The sequence below is a fragment of the Morone saxatilis genome, unplaced genomic scaffold (genome assembly GCF_004916995.1).
Source record: "Morone saxatilis isolate NCDOM2014 unplaced genomic scaffold, NCSU_SB_2.0 Contig24, whole genome shotgun sequence".
In the NCBI taxonomy this organism is placed as follows: Eukaryota; Metazoa; Chordata; class Actinopteri; family Moronidae; genus Morone; species Morone saxatilis.
In genome coordinates, this window is record NW_023339807.1 from 7,518,648 (window position 1) to 7,539,074 (window position 20,427).

Consider the following 20,427-nt stretch of genomic DNA (forward strand, 5'->3'; position numbering starts at 1 on the left):
AGAGAGATTAGGAGTCAATATCTGTTATATATCCAAGCTTATATAAAAACATTTTACCTACCAATGTAAATTCAACCTGGAAACAGTGCTCTAATAACCCTTGGTGCCATGTTCCTGCGGAAAGGGTAGGAGATCTGTTGAGACACTCGGCTGAACCCTCGCGATTGGTTAGGTTGATTAGGCAGAAGTTTATGTTTACATATAGTATATCCGATATGGCATCACCGAGAGAGAGAAAGAGACGGGAACGACAAGAATCAAAATGGAATAATCAACCAGCCATGCTGTAGATGGTCGCAGCTGGCAAATATCGTTGGGTTCTGTACAGTCAAGGATGTCAAGGTGGTGGCGAAGGTATAAGCTGGCAGAGGGAGGGGTTGGTGAATAAGGCAATGAGGATACGGAAAGAGGTTAATTAGGAAAAGAGAGGTAGGATAGAGATCAGGGATATTTTCATAGGTGTTATTGATAAATCAGAAATATAAATAAAAAAAAAATACTATATATAATAATAATAATATTTAATACTTTGGCCTATAGCTTTCAGGGTCTGAGTCTGCTGTGCGCCGCTGTCTTGCCTAAATGTGTGCTTCTTATAAATTTAATTTCTGGTGTATTCTTTAATAATTTAAACTGATATAATTAAGATGTGTTTTGTTTTGTTTTTCATGAAAAATTCGAAAAAATTTTAACCGATACATCACTGCACAGTCCGTTTGGTTATTTGGAGCGAGGGGTTAGGGGGGTGGGATTGGTCTTTGGTAGGGGGGGAGGGGGGGAGGGGGTTGGCGCTCTCTCCTCTCCTCTCCTCTCAATCATCCCCCAGACGGAAGCCTTGGCCCCAGTTGTGACGTCCTCCTCCCCCGCCTCCTCCCGCATGCTCCTGGGCAGCTGGTCTCCTGGTGGGAGGGACTCCAAAGCCTGACACCCCTCCCCTCCTGTTAGGGAAGAACCGATACCTGGAGAGAGATGTGCAAAGGGATGAGAGGTGTTAAAATATGATCTGTAAAACAGACGACATTAGAACCTATTTAAATGTACTTTGCAAGCAGGTGATCAAACAACAAATCCTGTTCTATGAGAAAGAAAAGTAGTAGTCGTGTTTGTTTTTTTAAATCAAGGAAAATTGTAGTTTCATCCTGTAATCTGGTGAAATAGCAAAGCAGGTACCCACAGCCAAGTAACAAATAAGTCTTAAATAACACAAACAGTCATGTGAGCAATGTCCTCTTGGTATAGCTGTTAGTCAGTTGGGGCAGGATGTTATTCACATATTCTCTGCTCTCTCTTGGGATTAATAAAGTTCACTCAAATATCTAAAATACTTGTTTGGAAGTGAAACCAAAAGTGAATGCAAATCATTATTCGTTTCTTTGTGAAGGTGACTGCAGGAACCACTGCACTAAGTACATTTGCTTTGAGCTGAACTCGAGATAAACATTTACAACAGCGTGTTTGAGTAAAAATCTTAAATTTGATTTTAGTTTTTCTTATACAAACAAGTGGTTTAGGTACTACAGACTAGCTCTGGACGTGTTTAAACCCTATCCAATAACTTGTCTGGTTGCCTCATGCACTGCATTTCTAAATCTATCTTACATTTGCAAACATTTGTTTATTTTCAGCTACAATAAGTTCCTGGTCTAACAGTCCAAGTGAAGCTGTAGCAGCAAAAAGCCAAAAGTGTGCATTTTATTCCTAATGTAAGAGAAAAACTTTGTTACAAAGGTTTGATAGTTTTGCTTTAAAGCTGTACAGCACATCCTCAGTAAGTAAGGAAATTGTTGTAACTAAAATGAATTGAGACCATAACTCCAAAATCCAACCCAGACTGGAAAAGAAACTTACAAGAACTCTGGTGTAGAGAGGAAGGAGCGTCCTCCCAGGTCCACAGGGTATTTGAACATGAGGAAGAAGTAGAGGTGACCCACCAGGTTCCCTGTCAGTTCGTCCACAAACCTGCACAATAACAGCAGAGTGAAATAACAGAAACATTAAGTTTAAACACTTAAACATACTGTAGGCGTATCAGAAACAGAGACCATTCCTTGTTACTCTAAAGACACTGAATGTACCTTTATGGTGCAATGTGTTTAAAATATTAGACTATTAAACTCTCTGTTGTCTCGGATTCAATTCATTAAAAATAGTTACTTACGAGCCTCCAATGATGAAGTTGAAGCCCAGGATGACCCAAGGTAGATAATGTGCCTGGGACAGAACAAAAAAATATCATAATCAATAGTCATATCATTAATATAATAATAAGAGGGCTTCATATTCAGGTAATAAATGTTTTATGTGTTCTGACATTACTGTAAAATGTGAGATACTTTTATTAAGGCCGTTTCCTCCATACAATTGTATTTGTGATGTAATAAGCTGGTGATAAAACATGAGGTACCTTGAATCGTGTTCCGAACCAGAAGGACACAATCGTGTCTTTGTTAAACTGAGCCCAGACGTAGAGCACTGACATGATCAGTGGGATCATCAGCAGCTGAAAACAACAACATAAACAACAATATATAAGTCCAATGAAACTGCATCAACAAGACAGCTGTGTAAAAAAGCTTTAGGTTTTGGTCACATCAGTCTTGAATTTAAGCAAGTGCAATATTGCAAGTGTTTTATACAGGGGACTCTGCAAAGGAGGGTTTATTGTGCAAAGCCTCTTCAATGAGCCTCATAAACTGAATCAAGATTAAGTGGTTTCATAAAACCAACTCAGAGCTTAGCTGGCTTTAAGAACTGCTTGTGTTTGTGTAATATGTAGAGTAATATGAACAGCTTTTTATTGTAAGCTCTGAAAGTGAACGTACACGCTAACACCAAATGAGAAGATTGATACCACTACCGCACTAATGTGTGCTAGCTAAGTTAAATTAGCTTAGCGTAAAGACTGGAAAAAGTAAAATACACTTTCTAGCACCTTAACATGTTGTATCTTATTTGTTTAATCCGTACAAACACTGGACCATTTCCGGTAACAGTTGGAGACTCCAGTAGTTACTGGTCCCAACCAAGAAACAGTCTGGTACATAACCCGCTCAGATGCTTTATATACAGTATACACTGGTCATAATTTCATGTTGTGTTATAAATACAGAGAGAGAGGAGCATTCTTACCTGCATGTTCATCAGCAACCCAGTTATCTACAGCTCAAGTCAAGGACAACCACCTCGGGGCTCAATACAATCACAGCTGGAGCCTTAAGATTAGAGCAGCCATTTCTACCTCTTCCCCTAAAGCAAGGCATCGGACATCCTCCCACAACTCACTTTTTCCCCCACCCAGTCTCACATTTGGTTGTGGTAACACAAACTGAACACTTGGTTTAGATCAGGTTTAAAGAGAACATGATTTTGCCCAAATTTGTCTTATAAACAGGAAGTGTCTGAACAGTCAGACGAGCTGACAAAACGACACAGTGTTGAGATGTGGGCCGGGCTGTACTGCTGGTGCTGCATGTGACCTAGATTAGGTTTCTCTGCTCTGCAGGGGTAGACTGACACTGGGCCACTGGCACAGAGCCACCCTGACATGGCACAGTGCTGCAGAGAGAGAGAGAGAGAGAGATTGAACAGAGAGATCAGAGAGACAGAGTATAGAGAGAGAGAGAGGAGAGAGAGAGAGAGAGAGAGCAGACGACAGAGAGATCATGAGAGAGAGAAGACAGATGAAAGAGTGATGCAGAGGGGCAAAGAAAGCAGCAGAGAGCTAGAATCAATGGTGGAGAGGACTCTCAGATGCTTTAGGTAGACAGTAATTTATCATTTAAATCAGAAGGTTTTAAAGGGTTTGTGATGTCAGTCAAAGGATACAACAATACAGATCCAGTTGAACAAGAGCATGAAGATATAGTCTGCAGGTCTGCCATCAAACACCCCTGGAAAAAATACCAAGAAAAAGATTAGCATGACAATAAACAGCACTCAGCGCGTGTGTGTGTGTGTGTGGTGGACTGCCGTGTGTGTGAGGTGAGTGTGTGTGTGTGTGTGTGTGTGTGTGTGTGTGAGACTAAGCCACTGAGACCAGCAGCCTCACCTGTCTCTAGCCGAGAAGAGTACTGGTAGAGGAAATAGAGGTTGACCAGGTACAGAAACCCAGTAGAAGGGGTTACTGGGAAATACAAGGTGGCTGTCACTGGTCTCCAGAGCTGAAACAAACAGAGGGGACATTATAGAAATGTAGTAACAAATCCACATAGCTGCGTTCGTTCACAGATCCAGACTTTCAAGGCTGTGCTTAGAACACACGTGAAGTCTCGTGTTGATTGTAAATGATAACTTCTAAAAGACAGACAGCCTCTGCAGAGTGTGTTCGCTCACAATTAGTTTCAAAGATTTTGTTTGATGGCAACAGACATCAGATCAATACAGCATCTATGAGGTGACTTGCAGGGTGATGAGCATTTTAATTGTAATCGAGGGGAAAATGATAGAATACAATTGCAACCTACAATTCTTAAGGGGAACAAATTGTAGCTGTGCCTAGATTATAACAAGATAGGATGCACCATTTTTATTATAAATATATATAATTTTGATATTCAACTAATCTGTTAAATCAATACAAAATGTCTGACTCGAGCCTCTCTGATCTGACCGGGCTCCTACACCTTGTGATGGATATTTTCACTCTGTTTTCATAGACTTAACGATTAATCAACAAAATATTTATAGATTCATCTATTATTAATATAATTATCAGTTGCAGCCCTAATCGAAATATCTACTAACTGTGTGGCCCTTGTCATTGATTGAGATTGTACTTAGTCTAAAAAAATAATGGATTTCTGTGTCCACCAGCTGCCCTCTGAAGCCATAAGACAGCATAATAGTTCAAATGCCTCTAACTGTGCAGCACGAGCCAGATACTGAATCTTCAAGGAGCTTATAATACGGTACTGACTGAAGAGCCATTTAGTAATAATGAAATAAATCATGGTTTTCATCTATATCTTCAATTAAGATGAATAGCCCACAGTATGTCACAAGGTTGAGATTCAATTTCTTATACAGTTGCCGGGCAACAAAACATCTCCTAGTGAATAGAGTAATACAATAATAATCTATTCAGCTGCAGCACTGCCTGTGTTTCTCCAAGATATCAGTGACCTATTGTAGCTGTCACACCAGCTTGCTCTCTGGCAGGTCGAACAGTAGGCAGTCTGTCATATAATATCACACTACAAAAAGTGTAATGATTGCTCAAATAACCAGTGTGGGGGAAGAATTATTCAAAGCCTTTACTTATGTAAAAGTATTGCATTTAAAATATGACCTTAGTTAAAAGTAGCCGACCTAAGTATTAGGAGACAAATGTAATTAAAGGTATCAAAATAAAAGCAGTAGCATTTGACTGGTGAAGGTGGGGCTCATTTTAACTTCTTCTTCATATATTGTTAGGGATTTCAATCTAACACAATGCATCATATTTTATAAACTTGCAACACATTTTTAGGTAATAATAAACTCTTATTCTTTAACGCAAGCAGTAATAACCAAGTAACCATTTAAAATTTAGTAAAACATCTATATATTCCCCCTTAAGTAAGTATCTTAAACCTGTACTTATTGGCAGTACTTGAGTCCACTGCAAGTATCTAGGCTGAGGGGATATTTTGCCCTGAGCTCGGTCTTTTAGGATCCACATTCACATCCTGCCTGCTGACTTCACAGTGATGGAGGGGTGTAAAGTAAAAACGCTGCCTGAGCTGCTCCTCAGAGCAAGAAATCCCCTTTACAACTAGTCCAAAATACCTTCTCCACCTTGTGGGACGCACAACAGTGACTGCACTTCCATTTCATAGCTACAAGGTGACGCTGGCAGATGAAATACTATGTGTTGTGCTCATATTACACCTTATTTCACTGTTGCTAAATGAAGTAGCATTTTGACAGCATCCGGAAGTCGTACCCTGCTGCGTCTCGGCCTCTCATTGGCTGTCACGGCTCAGGCCTCCTGACTGAGCCTGGTTAGCCACCTGCTAACCAACAAACTACACCGAAAACACAACAACGACGGCGTTTATCAGCTCCTCCAACACACACAGCAGAACAGAGTTAATGAAGACTTACATGAAATCTGCTAAAGACCAGCTCCGGAAACAGCAGGAGGTTCCTGAAATTAATCAATCCTAGTTTCCCAATAAGGGGAACAGCGACCGAGGCAGCAAACCAGTACCGGGTGACAAAAGGGATGCTTCTGAACCAGTCTCCAATGTCCGACATGTTTCCATACAGTTACTGACGAATTACAACCCTGAAAAAACAACTCCTCTTTAAAAATTAACCGATGTCCCCCCCAAAACTGCGACCCCCTCGCTGTCTTTATTTCAGAGCTGCTCCGCTGCTAACTTTACATGACGTGGCTAATCAGAGGGAGCTAGCTTTGCATAGTTACTGACACATCCGGTTCAGCTTTTCAAAGTAAAGGTCAACGGACTACTGCTACTATCGGTAGTCTACAAATAATAAGAATAATAATAAAAGGTGTGTGATAACAAAGAATGAAAATGGAAAGTATTGCTTCTTAACACATTGGATATTTTAGAGAAAGAAGCAATGGTTGTCAGGAAATGAAAGATATTCTATTTATAAGGAAAATAAGTGGTGTCATCACTCAAATTCTAAAATTAGTTCAAATTGTTTGTTGCTTAGAAAGCTTATACTTTTATGATGCACCCAGTGTTGATTGTTTTTAGAAAAATTTCTGGTCAAATTTTGTATGCTTAACTTTTCTGGTGCCCTCTTTGGGCTTTTTACCTTATTCTTATCAGACATTATTACACACATCCTAATAATCATTGTGTTGTTCATACTAAGGATTTTGACAATGGACACTAATTTGACAATAGCTGCAGGCAATACCAATGAAGGCCCATCTACGTCTTAGCTGTGTTTATTTATTTATTTACCTCATTATTTATTTATTTATTTTGAAGGTGTTTTTTGTTTCGTTTTATAACATGCTCTTAGTTTGAAGTAAAACGTTAGAACCGGAAGTATGGCACAAACACCTCTTGGTTTTGCTGTGAATTAATTTTGTACTTCCTGTGAAATTTGCAAAAGCTCCTGTCTTGAACATCCAGAGGCAGCCAGAGATGACTTGTCTTACAGGAGCCACCTGTGGAGAGTCAAGCCTCTGAAATAGTGTCTGATGGCATAGATGGAAGGAATTCATATAAGGAGAAATCCTTCTCCTAGATTTCTGACAAATTATACATTTTTATGAAATTTCATGTTCTCACATCACTTCATAACTCAAATGTTTTAGGTTTCAGGTTTCAGGACCCATTTTGAATGAAGAGATTTGATATAAACTAATTCAAGACACATCTTGATCCATTGTAATGATGCAAAATGGAAAAGATTTGGAATTTGTATCTCAATATTTCGACTTACTATCTCAAAAAAATGACTTAATATCTCAAATTATTTTGAGATACTAAGTCAAAACATTAAGAAGGTTTTGTCATTATAATGAATCTTTTTATTTTGTCAAATTGGCAGAAATAGGCTTCCATACAATATACAGTGCGTCTGGGCGAAGGTTTACTTTCATTTAAAATGAAGATACTCATCTCAGATGTTGTTTTATAAAACTGGCAGATGTAGATTAGGTAAAAAAGGAGAATACTTTGGTTCACAACAAACATTTACACCACTGCACATTGTCTTATTGTCTGTTCATTTTTACTTTTTTGTAGTTATTTGTGTTCAGAGTAAATAATATATAGTTAAAAATACAAAAATTAAAGCCATTTTTGTTTCATTGAGGACTATTGCTGGTGGAAACATTGAGGTTGTGATTGCCAGGAAGAGGGTCACAACATTTCAGACATTTGCCAATAATTTAAAGCTTTGCTAATAAATATCAATATTACAACTATTACTCTGTGTAAAAGGGTCAGTCATAGTGACAAACACTATATGAGTATTATCACCCACCCCATTTGTGTCCACTAAAAAAAAATGCTTGTACTGCAGGCTTTTATATAGTACTCAATTGTATAAAAGCCTGCAGTACAATCATATTTTTTTACACATTTGATTGGTCACCTAGAGAGGGACTAGGCTAATGCACTCTGACTGGTATTGCACAGCACGTTCCAGGAAGCGTGTGACTGTCCACCAATGGTCTACACCCATTAGCAGGCACCCTACTTTCCGGGGCCCCAATGGTTCACCTAGCTGTGTACTTCTAGCATTCACAGCACTTTAAATGATTGCTGTGTCGAGTCTGTGAGGCTCCACTGTCTGCTTCCTCCAGACCTAACTGCTCCCCATAATCACTGATGGCCAGAAAGCCTGTTAAATAGCTTTTTATGGTCTGGAATCTGGGTTTCATAAACTTGAAAATTAGGCCTTTTATTAGGACACTTTATATAATACAAACACACGTCAGAAAATGTACATGGCGAGGTTAAAGTAGATTTACTATCTTATATATTCATTTTATCAAAAGGGTTTCTTCTGGAAATTTGGTGGTTTTACAAGATGTCTTGGGTATTTTATAGGCACAACCTCATATTTTCTATATATGATTGGGAAACCTGTGGATAAAAAGTAAATGAAAGATTCATTAAATATCCAGAACTGCATTCATAGTAGTGCAAATAAAGATTTATAACAGCATTAAAGCTTTCATGCTGGGAAGTAAAATGTATGGAAAAGAAGCTTAATTCAGCAAAGTAACACTTTAAAACAGAGGAATAATAATTTAGCCTACTGTGCACACACAAATATATACAAAGCTAAATGAAACTGTTTCATATTCTACATTTTCTCGAGTGGCAGACTTTGGTTTGCTCCGTCGCTGAAACGTTACGCGTGTTTTGAACTACAACTCCCATAATGCACGCGTCTATTTACCTTTTACGTCAACCTTGGGCGACAAAATAACCGTCCCCTGCGAACAAGCAAACAAAACAAACTCCTGGGACAAGTTGAAGCAAAGTGTTATCGTAGTGTCTGTTCAAGGTGCCTGTTGAACTCTGACTAACACTACATGCTGCTGAGCCGTGCCGCCTCTCTGCTCGTAACTTCAAACTAAACATACTCAATGCTGCTCTTTCAAATTTCGCGCTGTTTGCTCCGCCTGTGAAGAGATTAGCCGGGTAGCCCGTTAGCTATCCATGTTACTGTAAGCTGGGTCAGTAACTTTACCTCAAGTAAGGGGGAGAGTCGTCTGTTTCCTCAGTTCATTCCGAGTTTCTACCGACGTCTTTAAAATGGAGGTGACGGACATTGGAAACAAAGAAGAGGGGAAAGTCTGGCATCGAAAACCGACACCAGGCAAAGGGTAAGTTAGGTGTGAACCAGCTCAATGAGGCTCTGTTAGTTCTCATGTGAACCGGATAGATTTAATGCAGTAAGATTTCTCTGTAACAAGCACTGAACAGCCTGAACATAACATTGATCTTATGTCCAGTCACACTTGTTGCTCTCTTGTACATTCATACAAGTAACAACTCTAAACACAGTGTTCTTCTTCTTAATACCATTGTGTATCCCACCTAGATAACTCAGTATATTAGGTTGGATAAAGATGTTAAATGTCTGTTGAGTTATATTCTTTATTTGTATTACCTGTCAGTGTTTGCAGGTAGGGTTCAGTCTAATCTAAGGTTGTGGCTGGAGATACAATCTTTATTAAAGCCATGAGAGTCAAATCAAGTCCAGGAAACGATATCAATTCACATCAAATCACAGCTGATAAGTCGTCTAACACCAGATTATTATTTAATATTTCTCATAGCTCGCTTGGTAAGTCATCAGGAAGTTGTTGTAGAGCTCAATGAATTAATTAGTTGATCCAAAAATAAAATGAATCTGCAAAAATATTGATTATTGTTTATTTAAAGATCCCCGTTAAAAACACATGTATGTGCCTTTAATCTTCTTGGGGTGCTGAACATCAAAAATACAGTACAAACATACAATTAGAAAATACAGACAACTTAAAATATAAAAGTACTCGGCAAATCCACTAACGAGTGAAGACAAGAATAAAGTTATAACGGACAACAATGCAATTCACATAACATAATAATAATATAATATTAACATCTTATTTGATGAATTGTCAAAAATGCCATGAGTGCCGGATCCCAATAACTATTTGGGGCATGAGAGAGTAAGAGCAGCCTCAAAGTGGATTTGGTCACGATGAGAGAAGCTGCATGTAAGTGTTCAGCCATCTATTTCAGGGTGTATTACAACCACTAGAGAGCAGCCATGATTCACTCACATGTTTTGCGGTTCATATGAACTCTCTCTCTCTCAGTGTGTGCGCTTCCCCTTTAACGTGTGTTGTTTGTGTTCCTCAGAGTGTTAGTGACGGTGATCCGCACTGCTCAGCAGGCCAAGACGGTGCGTTTCCTCCATGTGGCCTTTGACACCACAGGAGACTCCTTCCTGGCTGGAGATCACCATGGCAACATCTATGTCTTTGACATCAGTAGAAACAGGTGATTGAGTAGGATCAAAAAAATAATAATAATAATACAGCGTTTTTTGTTTATAACTTGTATAATATTTTATTTAATACAAGAATTAGTTACATGGGAATTAGGACACAAATATTATGGTCCACTTACTGTCTCCATTGTGTCCACATATCTTATTAATGCTAGTCCTAGCCATTTAATGTTTATATATCTCTTCTCTTCTCTCGCCTGAATGTTCTATTTGGAGCAGAAAAGAGGAAAAATACTTCCATCTTCTTTTCATCTACAAGGACATGACCATGATTCAGTCATAAATGGTCTTCCTTTTTGTTTCTGTTTTCCTTCCCCTTAATCTCAGCATGCTTTCGCCTTTATCTGAACTTGTGTACTTCACTGCTTGTTTCTTTGGGCAGATTTCGTCTGGTGCAGAAGACAGGTCAGGCCTGCACAGCTCTGGCATTCAGCCTCCGCAGGACCACAGAGTTCCTTGTGGCCCTGGCTGACTACACCATCAAGTGCTTTGACAAAGGTTGGATACACATATTCACACAGGTTTTTTTAATAGTCATTTTATGGGTGTTTTCTGTTTTTGGGTTCTAAGGGACATTTTCACACATTTTTAATGAAACTCGTGTCATTTTCTCTCTTTCAGACACGAAGCAGCTGGTCAGTTGGATGCGGGGTCATGAGGGAGCAGTTTCGTCCATCTCTGTCCACAGCTCAGGTCGTTACGCCATCAGCACGTCCTCGGACACGGCTCAGCTTTGGGACCTGGACTCCTTCCAGAGGAAGAGGAAGCTTAACATCAGACAGTCTGTTGGCATTCAGAGGGTAAACATGGAGGCACACCACATTTACAAATAGTAGCAGTTTATCTGAGGATTGAGTTGTGTTGTTTTTTTCCGATTAGGATTTAAGTTTTTGGTTAATACCATACAGCCAGTACATTTATGGTATGCACTAAATTTGTTCCCCCTTTTCATTGTCGTCATGGCACACTGTTGTTTGTGTTGCAGGTGTTTTTCCTGCCTCTCAGTAACACCATCCTCAGCTGTTTCAGTGATGACTCCATCTTTGCTTGGGAGAGCGAAACACTGTTCTGCAAATACCAGCTCCCTGTCCCCGACTGCGGACCCAAAATCTCCTACAAGGCCTTTGCTGTCACACGGTGGGTCTCTCACGTCACACCCGCTAACCTGCTCACTGATTGTGTAGCTTCTCAGTTTAATTCTTCATGACTACATTCCCAACCCTTTTTAGCCTCTCTAAACAGTTCATGAGCACAGTGAAAGTGAAAATAAATAGGGATCAGAAGGCTTCATCAAACACAGATATACCTGATTTGCGTTGGCAGTGATGGTAAGAGCCTTGCTGCTGGTGGGCGCTCCAACCTGCTGCACCTGTGGTGTCTGGAGAGCAAACAGCTGGTAAGGGTGATTCAGATGCCCACGCAGGTCCGAACCGTCCGACAGCTGGAATTCCTGCCCGACAGCTTTGACGGAGGAGCCAGCCAGGTACTCAAACAACTCTTCTCCTGCTGTGGACTCTCGTTTGTTTTTCAAATTTTTTCATGTTTATGTTTAACTTTTTCTCCACAGTAAGCGTGTGTCCTCTGTTTGTTCTTTTTTTTTTCTCTGCAGACCCTAGGTGTACTGAGCCAGGACGGCGTGATGCGCTTCATCAACATTCACACCTGCAAACTGCTTTTCCACATGGGTTCCCATGACGACGCCATCACCACAGTGGCAGTCAGCCCCAACGGCCGACATGTAGTGGCCATCATGGATAACGGCAGCATCAATGTCTACAGCGTTCAGAGTCTCACACAGGAATTAAACAAGGTGACAGTTGAGTATTATTATTTGTTGATGTGTTGATAAAAAGATATTGATCCGTACGTGTATTCATATTGCGAGTGTGTCTCTCTCGCCATCTCCCAGCCTCCTCCCTCTCGGGTGGCAGTAGTCTCTGGCGGTGAAGCTGATCAGGAATTGTCTAACCTAAAGGTCAAAGTTAGGTCGGAGGTTGTTCAGAGACCAGCCAAGAGCTCTGGTAGGCGGACACAGGTGAAGACACTTAGACCCCCTGCTGGGTCTGCAGCTGAGGATAAAGAGGTGGGAACAATGCACACCTATGTCCTGATACGAATGGAGTTTCCCTCGTTCATTTTCTGTAATGTAAAGTGATTGAAATTGATGAAAAGTTTCATTTATCATAGAGATGTTCAACCAGAAATATACAAAGCATTCCCCCCAATCTAACTGGTGTGATAAGTGCTTAATTTACTTCTGTTGTTTTACGTTTTTGTGTGTCTGTCATTAGAATGAACTACCTGCTGGTCTCAATAAGAAGAGACTGGTGGCTCTGCTCAAGGCGTTTGGAGAATATCCTGCTAAGTACAGGTGAAGATTACTTTCATAGGAGTATCACCATGACAACTTTTTAACACGTGTTGTTGTTGAACATGATTTAATTTTTGTATCCATGTTGCAGGATGTTTGTATGGCGGTCTTTGTTGTGTCTCCCAGAGAACCACGCGGCATACAGCAGTCTGACTGATAAAGGCCTGCATTCAGCCTACCTCACTCTGCATGATAAATACCCCATCAAAAGTCACAAGCTACAGAGGGGATTGCAGAGGTACCCTCTCTCACTCACGCGCACACACTTGCAACTCATTATAATTACGCACAGTTTTTAAAACACATTGTATATGCAGGATTCGGAAGTTAAATTATGTTTAATTTTTAGTTTTCAACCAATCAGTTATTTGGTCCTTTCCTCCGCTCCACAGGGTTTTGTCTGCCTTAGCTCACTGGGCCGCCATCTTTGGGGAGGTGGAGTACCTTCCCCTGATAGCCTTCCCTTTTGTCAAGCTCTTCCAGAACAACCCAATGCTCTGCTTCGAGGTGGTGGCCACTGTTATAGGTACCTAATGGTTGCAATTATACACCAACATTATGAAAAGGTTTATCTACACTGCTGCTCATCACAGCCTTGGTTCTTTTTAAAATTCTTTTGAAATGTCTAATCACTTCAGAATTTGTACAATTTTAAAGTCTAAGAAAAGGACTGATTTTGAACTATTTTAAGTCCAAAACGTAATTGAAGTTTTCCAATTGTGGCTCTGTTTATCAGGTATCTGAATGTCTTAAGGCAAAGTGAAGGTATTATCAGTCTGCTGAATACTGATGTTTGTTTGTCCAGTGAATTGGTGTCAGCATTGGTTCGAGTATTTCCCCAACCCTCCTCTGAACATCCTGAGCATGGCGGAGAACGTTCTGGCTCATCACGACAAGGAACTGCTGCAGCACCTGGTGGACTGTGGCATCACCTCTCAGGTAACAGTAGCACTACACAGCTGCACACAACTGGGGGAGAAGGGTACACGAGTGGTCAGAGAAGCTGTGCGGAAACGTGATCACATGTCTCCGCCCTGTTTTTACGTTTACACGGGTTATCATGCCTCTCTGTATCTGTGGCAGCTCTACGTGTGGCCCCTGCTGGAGACCTTGTTCTCAGAGGTTTTGACTCGTGATGAGTGGCTCCGTCTCTTTGACTCGATCTTCTCCAACCATCCATCATTCCTGCTCATGGCCTGTGTGGCCTACATCACCTGCTGCCGTGAGCCTCTGTTGCTTTGCTCCCAGAAACAGGACTTTGAGGTAACTACCTTCTCCTCTGAAAATAAAGTCAGCCCCGTAGTCAGTCAGTTAACTTTTCCATCTCTCCTCCTCCATCAATCTTTTTCGTTTGCGTTCAGTATTTCTTCCACCACCGGAACAACTTGGATGTGGGAGCCATGATAAAGGAGGCCTACCGGCTAATGGGCAACACGCCAGCTGACCTCCACCCCAGGACTATGCTTTCTGACTTCACACCACTGACCAAAGGCCAGTACCCCGTGTTCAACCACTACCCAGAATTCATAGTGGAATACCAGAGCCAGGAGAGGGAGAAGATACGACTGCAGGAGATGGAGTATCTCCGCGAGAGGTGAGATTACAGAGAGCGTATTGACAGTGTTAATAAGGTAGGCAGACAGAGAAGAAGCAACAGATGAAATGTGTGTGCGTGTTTGTCACATCAGGCAGGAGGTGTCAGCCCTGCGTGCAGATTTCGTGCGTCGCCAAGCTGAAGAGGAGGCCTATTATGCACAACAGGTAGATGTGGTTTTCAAAATTAGTTTTAAGCGTCGATTTAAATGTAATTTTGGCTTCCACATATAGTTAATCTATACGTGAAAACCTGAAATGGAAATAAAGTGAACTGAATCCTTGGACTTTGAACACAGGAGCTGCTGCAGAAGGCGGAGGAACAGCGTAGAAACATCCTGGCACAAGAAGAAGAAAAACTAACACAGCAGAGGGCGAAGTAAAAAGCACAAGACACTTCCCTCCTCCATAGTTTAGCTATGATGTGATTTAGCAGAATTGGCTGCTGACAACGCTCTGTGCTCTGCAGGTTGGGAGCCATGAAGAGAGAGCTGAAGGTGAAGGAGTTACAGCTGCTGGACGCAACTAGAAGACGTTTCCTCAATCACCAGCAGGACCTGAGAGCCACACAGATCCAAGGGCTAGATCAGGAGATCAGCAGAAAGGTAAACACAACCTGATAACGTCTTCTCATATAATGAGTCCACAAAAGCAGGAGAGGCTTGTCATTCTCTTTTTTTTGCCAGAAACACTAAAATATTTTTCAATGCATTTTATTCCAAGCTGATGAACTGTTTTTAGATGTAAGCAACAGCAAATTACTGTTTTTCCCAATATGAAAACAAGTTTATTAGGATAAATGGACATGGACTGAATAACCTTCATGTTTGAGTACTAACCCAACTGTAACCTTTATGTTGTGCTACAGATGGATCTCAGAGAGAGAGAAACAGCTGCAGCAGTCCAGGATTTAGAAGTCAGACAGATGGAGCTGGAGGCTCAGAGGAGACGATTTGAACAGGTGACAAACACGTTGCATTCAACCTTCCTTCCTCTCTCCTAGCTTTACTCTTTTGATTGATTTCTTCCTCCCTTCCTCTCCCTCTTTCTCTCTCTTCTCTCTCTCTTTTTCCATGATTTCCCTCAGCACCTGTTGAAGGAGCAGGATCGCATGGGACGGGAAGTGGAGGAGGAGGTAGAGATGAGGATGAGGAAGGCCGAAAGAGAGGACGAGAGTTACACAGAGCTGCTACACAGCACAGAGACAAACATGCAGGTGAGTGACACCTAGTGTGGAGCCAGCGCAGTAATATTGACAGCAAACAATCTTGATGCACTCGTACGTCCGTCTGGCTTTACAAGAACCCATCAAAGCCACGCAGTCGTCCAAACACTGATTCTGGCAAAGGTATCTGTGATCCCTTAACTTTTTCTCTCCACACATGCAGGCCCTGGAGGAGTCCCTGGCGGACGCGTGCCAGCTGGGCTTGGAGTCGAACTGGCAGAGAGAGGTGGCGGAGCGCCTGCAGCAGGTGGATGCTGAGCAGGAGAGGAAGAGGGAGAGACTGGCAGAGCTTCACAGGCAAACCCTGGCAGAGGAGGAGAGACTGGCTGACACCATGAGAGATGTGGCAGGAAAGAAGGTGAGAGAAACAAGTGTTTGTCAACACATCAATTTACACGTTGTATTGGCTCGTCTGTCTACAGTTAACTGAATTCATGAGCTTTTCCGTTGCCATTAAAATATGTATTACCAAATAACCTTTAAGATAAGAAAAGGTTTATATTTGTGTTTCTCACTAAGAAACAGCTCATCCTACCATCGCAGTGTATGAAACACTAACTGTTACTTGTAATTGTACACAGTGGGATGAAGTGATGAGTACCAGAGCCCAATTACAGGAGCACACAGGTATTACTACACACACATACACACACCAGTTTAGTTTCTGGCCTCTCTGTGATCTGTCCATTATCCAGACATGGATCTAACGTTACAGTGTTTGCGTTGTGCCAGACGGGAGGAGACAGACGAGGATAAGGTCGCCGTGTCAGACCAGAGGCTTTCCTCATAGACCCGGTGCCACCACTGCTGTTTCTGTTGGAACCAGTACTACCGGTCCAGTCAGACCCAACTCTGCCACCTCCCTAAAGCAGGCAGGAACCAACATGGTGTGTCTGAACAGCAGTTCACCTTCAGAGAGCACCTCCACCAACTGTGAGTCTTTTTAGATGTGTTTTCTAAAAGCTACACGTAAGAGATAAAGATTAGAAGAAAATGTACTTAATTAATAATCAATTGCCATGTAATGTTCTGTCAATCAACTTGTTTTATTGTTGCAGCTCCGTGTAATATGATCATTATCTTGAGTTTTTGTTTGAGTAATCTTCCTACATGTCCTTCTGTCTTTGTCCTCTGTCAGTTTCCTTGGACCGAGGTCGGACCCAGCTAGACAGCAGCGAGAGAGAACTGCTGAAGGAGATCAGAGAACTGAGGCAGAAGCTGGCGGCCAGAGCCCGAGAGGGCAGCTCTGCCTCCTCACAGTCTGTCCGCACACTATCCTCCGTGTCCCAGTGACCACATCTCTGTCGTCATAGTGTCAAAAAAACATCTTCTTGTCTCAAGCGAGCTGGAACAACAGAAACAATGACTCAGACTGAGGAGCATACCGGCTAGCTGCTATCTGTTCACCACTTTCATTATACCATCCTTCCCTCCATCTAAAACTACATATTATTAATGCAACCAGACTCAGATAACTGTTCACCTGTTCATCAACCACAGTCTCATGAAAACCCATCTCTTCCATCAAAACAGCAGCACTCTGACTGGTTCTCTGTAAGGACAGAAACAGGTTCATCCAGCCTGTGTCAGTCCTACAGGATCTACCTTTAATGTATGGGTGGCTTCTCTGGTTTTTTTATTATACCATCTTCCACTTATTGTTCAGTTGTACACTATATATATTTTTAAATGTTTGCACTGATGCTCCATTTTGAATTTGTATTTGAATGAATTGTATAGGATGTCTTATTTAAAACCAGTTTTAGATAAAATGTTTTTAAAAAACCTTGTGTTTCATTGTTTGCTTGAAGATATTCATGCGTTACTTCTTATCTGTTGTTGTAGCAACAGAACAGTGATTGTAGCAGTAATTGATTTGTGATGCAGCTCTTCAAACTCTTGGCATTCACATTTGTTTGCTTTGTTTACAGTGCCATTTCCTATAAACAGAGTAGAGTGTATTTCAAATTAGACAACTTGCAATATACAAATCTAGTTCAGGGTGTTCATGTTCTGTGCTTCTGTTTATGTCAAGGCATTTTGGTTTATGTAATTGGTGTACAACAGATGAGGACCTGTGTGCTTCTGCTCTGTCTGGGTGTGCCTGCAGCTATCTGCCTGCTCCTTTAAGCATCCAGGTGCTGTTTGATATGTGCTGAAATGACAGCCATCCTCATTCCTGTCACTCACTCTTTTCTTTCCGTCCGCCCACCTTTTATGTTTGCTCACCTGCTCTGAATCACTCCGTCTCTGGAAAATATTTTTTTCTTCTATTAGTCTGGACCTGATTAATCAACAACCAGAAACATACCTGGTGCCTCACAGACGTAAAGGAACATGTCTTAAAGCCAAATTACACTAAATGACTAAATATTTAAATATATGTTACATTTATACATGGACCTTTCTTGTATTCTCTCTTCTTTCCACCCTGCATTAGATGGTCTCATCAACATCTAATTGCCTGACCTTTGCTATCAACTCTCACCTGTCACCTCTCATCACTCATCACCATCTGGCCCTAAGCAGGGGCGGGTTTGTTGGTCTCTCCAACCAGCAGTTCTTTAATGTCAGAGACGTGCAGGTAACCGTCTCATTCAGGCTCTGAGGCTCATGCATCACAGCAACATCGACCTGCTCGTGGTTCAACTGATTGTCTGAGAAGTAAGACGTGCATTTCAGTCCTTTATCCATGGCCGTCAGTAGTGTGTCTGTGCTAGGGTACATGAGGTCAGATCCCAAGGGGAAGGTAAGACGACGTGTTCAAGACCTTCGCATCCCTTCCTCCTCTTACTATGACTTCAGAGCCGGCAGACCCACGTTGGACCTGAGCCACAACGAGAGCATTCGGCTGGCAGTGGACTCCCTGCTCAGCTGGGGCTTGGAGGAATACTACGAGGTGTTGAACGCAGAGGGAGAAGTGGACTTTCTGTCAGAGCTGGAGAAAGTTTACATCCTGGAAAATAGCAGGGATGGCAGCACAGGTTATAAATTTTTGTTTTTACACATTGTCCTTGAGCCTGTCTCAGAAAGCAGGTTTAACAGATTCTGAGCTTAACCCTGGACTGGAGATTTTCACTAAACCTGCTTTCTGAAACAGGGCTCTGCTCTTTGCAGCTGGTTGTCTTTAAAAACCCAGAATAGACATCAGTTTGATTGATTGTATATAAAAAAAGAATGATTGGTTGTATTGCTTTGTATTTGCCATAGCTTAATGCAGGGTTTTGTGCTTTACACAGCTGATCCTGGTGTATCTGATGACAAAGAGTTAGACAGCTTGTCTGCTGGCTCACAGTCTGCCACACGATGTCCTGGGATGTCCACAGACAGTGATGCTACCATGGCAGGTTTGGACCTGAGCAACCTAAAAGGTAGTATGGGAGAAGTTAACGTTTATGGAAGACAGTTATTACCAAAAAACTACTCTGATACTTGTGCTTAAGTACAATCTTTCTGGTGGTTTAAGTCTTGATATTTGTGGAGTTAAAATCCTGCAGAATGCACTTTATTGGCAAATCAGTTTTCGATCTTTTCCGTTCTCATTTGCCGCCATCTCTGATCATGTTTTTGTTTATTCCAGATGTAAAGAGTACTGATTGTATCCTGGACAAGCCCAGCGTTGAGGTTTATTTCCAGACTGATAGCAGGGCAGCTGGCATTAAAGACCTGATCAGAGAGTTCATCAGGAAGCCTACAATGGTAGGTGTGTGTGTGGGTGCAGTGTGTGTGTTTCTTCGTGCACCTGCACATGCATGTGTTATATAAAAAGGAACATGACACGCTTGCCTGTACATGTGAGGGATGATAGAAAATGTTGCTATTTGATCTCATGTGCTGAAAAGTCAGCTACACAGTGAGTGATATCTGTCTGTGCAGGTCTTAGCCATAGTGATGGACAGCTTCAGTGACGTAGAGCTGCTGTGTGACCTTCTGGAGGCGAGCAGGAAGAGAAACGTGTCTGTTCATCTGCTGCTGGATCATCTCAACCTGAACCTGTTTGTCAGCATGTGGCAGGACCTCAAACTCAACAGCAAGAACTTCCCAGTGAGTTTGTTTCCTTCCTTTTTTCCTACTCTATCTTCTATCCCTCTATAAATTAATCAAGCCAGGTTTTCCTTTGCATCACACTTCTCCCAGAGGTCATTCAGCTTCAGAACATGCCTCGCCTTCCCAAATACACCTATACAAACACACACCACTTTAAAAATACTCAAATCCAAAGCCTCACTGTCTTAGAGACTAAAAAAGGTTTAGCTGCTTTAACTGCATAAACTCACTGCAGAAAACAAGAAAGTGCGTCAACGCTTTAGTTTTTGGGGCGGATGTGATGTCAGCCAGAACCCTCCAAACACCCAAGGTCATTAGCAACTCACCCCCTTCCTCTCCCACCACTAACCCAGTTAATCCCTGCTGCAGCAGCACGCAGACGCCGTGCAAGGCAGACGGTAAGTGCTGTCTCCTGACGTCTCCGTTTTAAGCTCTCTCTCACAAGCTGGCCTTCGATCTTCGGCATGCTAATGAAGAGTCTGCTCTTGGAAAATCAGGGGATTTTTGAGAATACAATGCAGCCACTGATGCGTGTAACCAAAATGACTGATGACATTCAGCTGGGTCTTAATATGTGCTCATATATTTTATTTTAAATCAGTGCATTTTATTGGACTTATGACTATTGCGTTACAGTGCAGTAGTTTATCTTCATATTTAATATATTTATATATATTTTGCACTTATATTTGTATGTTTTTTT

The 20,427-nt window shown here is 41.6% G+C and overlaps 3 protein-coding genes across 3 annotated transcripts in view; 2 read left to right on the top strand and 1 right to left on the bottom strand.

The window, feature by feature from the left end:
- Window positions 1-769: 769 nt before the first annotated feature.
- derl1 (derlin 1) lies at window positions 770-6,237 on the bottom strand. The gene is made up of 8 exons (XM_035673253.1): window positions 6,085-6,237; window positions 4,049-4,160; window positions 3,826-3,890; window positions 3,130-3,156; window positions 2,405-2,500; window positions 2,159-2,211; window positions 1,849-1,959; window positions 770-959 (listed from the first exon to the last, which is right to left on the bottom strand). Exons 1-8 carry the CDS (start codon window positions 6,235-6,237, stop codon window positions 812-814), a joined length of 765 nt encoding a protein of 254 aa, XP_035529146.1. The 3' UTR covers window positions 770-811.
- A 2,669-nt stretch (window positions 6,238-8,906) lies between these two features.
- Window positions 8,907-17,463, top strand: tbc1d31 (TBC1 domain family, member 31). The gene is made up of 23 exons (XM_035673247.1): window positions 8,907-9,310; window positions 10,338-10,478; window positions 10,871-10,986; window positions 11,110-11,288; window positions 11,474-11,625; window positions 11,812-11,971; window positions 12,098-12,298; window positions 12,398-12,571; window positions 12,780-12,859; window positions 12,951-13,097; window positions 13,252-13,385; window positions 13,665-13,798; window positions 13,943-14,122; window positions 14,221-14,453; window positions 14,548-14,620; window positions 14,752-14,831; window positions 14,922-15,057; window positions 15,321-15,413; window positions 15,540-15,668; window positions 15,841-16,035; window positions 16,259-16,304; window positions 16,410-16,610; window positions 16,816-17,463. The coding sequence occupies exons 1-23, from the start codon at window positions 9,240-9,242 to the stop codon at window positions 16,968-16,970; spliced, it is 3,210 nt and encodes a 1,069-aa protein (XP_035529140.1). The 5' UTR covers window positions 8,907-9,239; the 3' UTR covers window positions 16,971-17,463.
- Window positions 17,464-18,402: 939 nt separating this feature from the next.
- LOC118335708 (protein FAM83A-like) overlaps window positions 18,403-20,427 on the top strand; it is a 4,213-nt gene continuing 2,188 nt past the window's right edge. Inside the window, exons 1-4 of the mRNA XM_035672133.1 lie at window positions 18,403-18,661; window positions 18,917-19,048; window positions 19,258-19,376; window positions 19,554-19,721. Of these exons, the coding sequence (XP_035528026.1) occupies window positions 18,403-18,661; window positions 18,917-19,048; window positions 19,258-19,376; window positions 19,554-19,721 (678 nt within the window). The remainder of the gene's footprint in view (window positions 18,662-18,916; window positions 19,049-19,257; window positions 19,377-19,553; window positions 19,722-20,427) is intronic.

Coding starts and splice junctions, on each gene's coding strand:
- tbc1d31 (XM_035673247.1), top strand. CDS start 9,240: ATGGAGGTGACGGACATTGGAAACAAAGAAGAGGGGAAAGTCTGGCAT. Junction 11,626..11,811: donor AAGGCCTTTGCTGTCACACG/GTGGGTCTCTCA, acceptor TTGCGTTGGCAG/TGATGGTAAGAGCCTTGCTG. Junction 15,414..15,539: donor AGAGGAGACGATTTGAACAG/GTGACAAACACG, acceptor GATTTCCCTCAG/CACCTGTTGAAGGAGCAGGA.
- derl1 (XM_035673253.1), bottom strand. CDS start 6,237: ATGTCGGACATTGGAGACTGGTTCAGAAGCATCCCTTTTGTCACCCGG. Junction 3,891..4,048: donor CTCTTCTCGGCTAGAGACAG/GTGAGGCTGCTG, acceptor TATTTTTTCCAG/GGGTGTTTGATGGCAGACCT. Junction 960..1,848: donor CTCTCTACACCAGAGTTCTT/GTAAGTTTCTTT, acceptor ATCTCTCTCCAG/GTATCGGTTCTTCCCTAACA.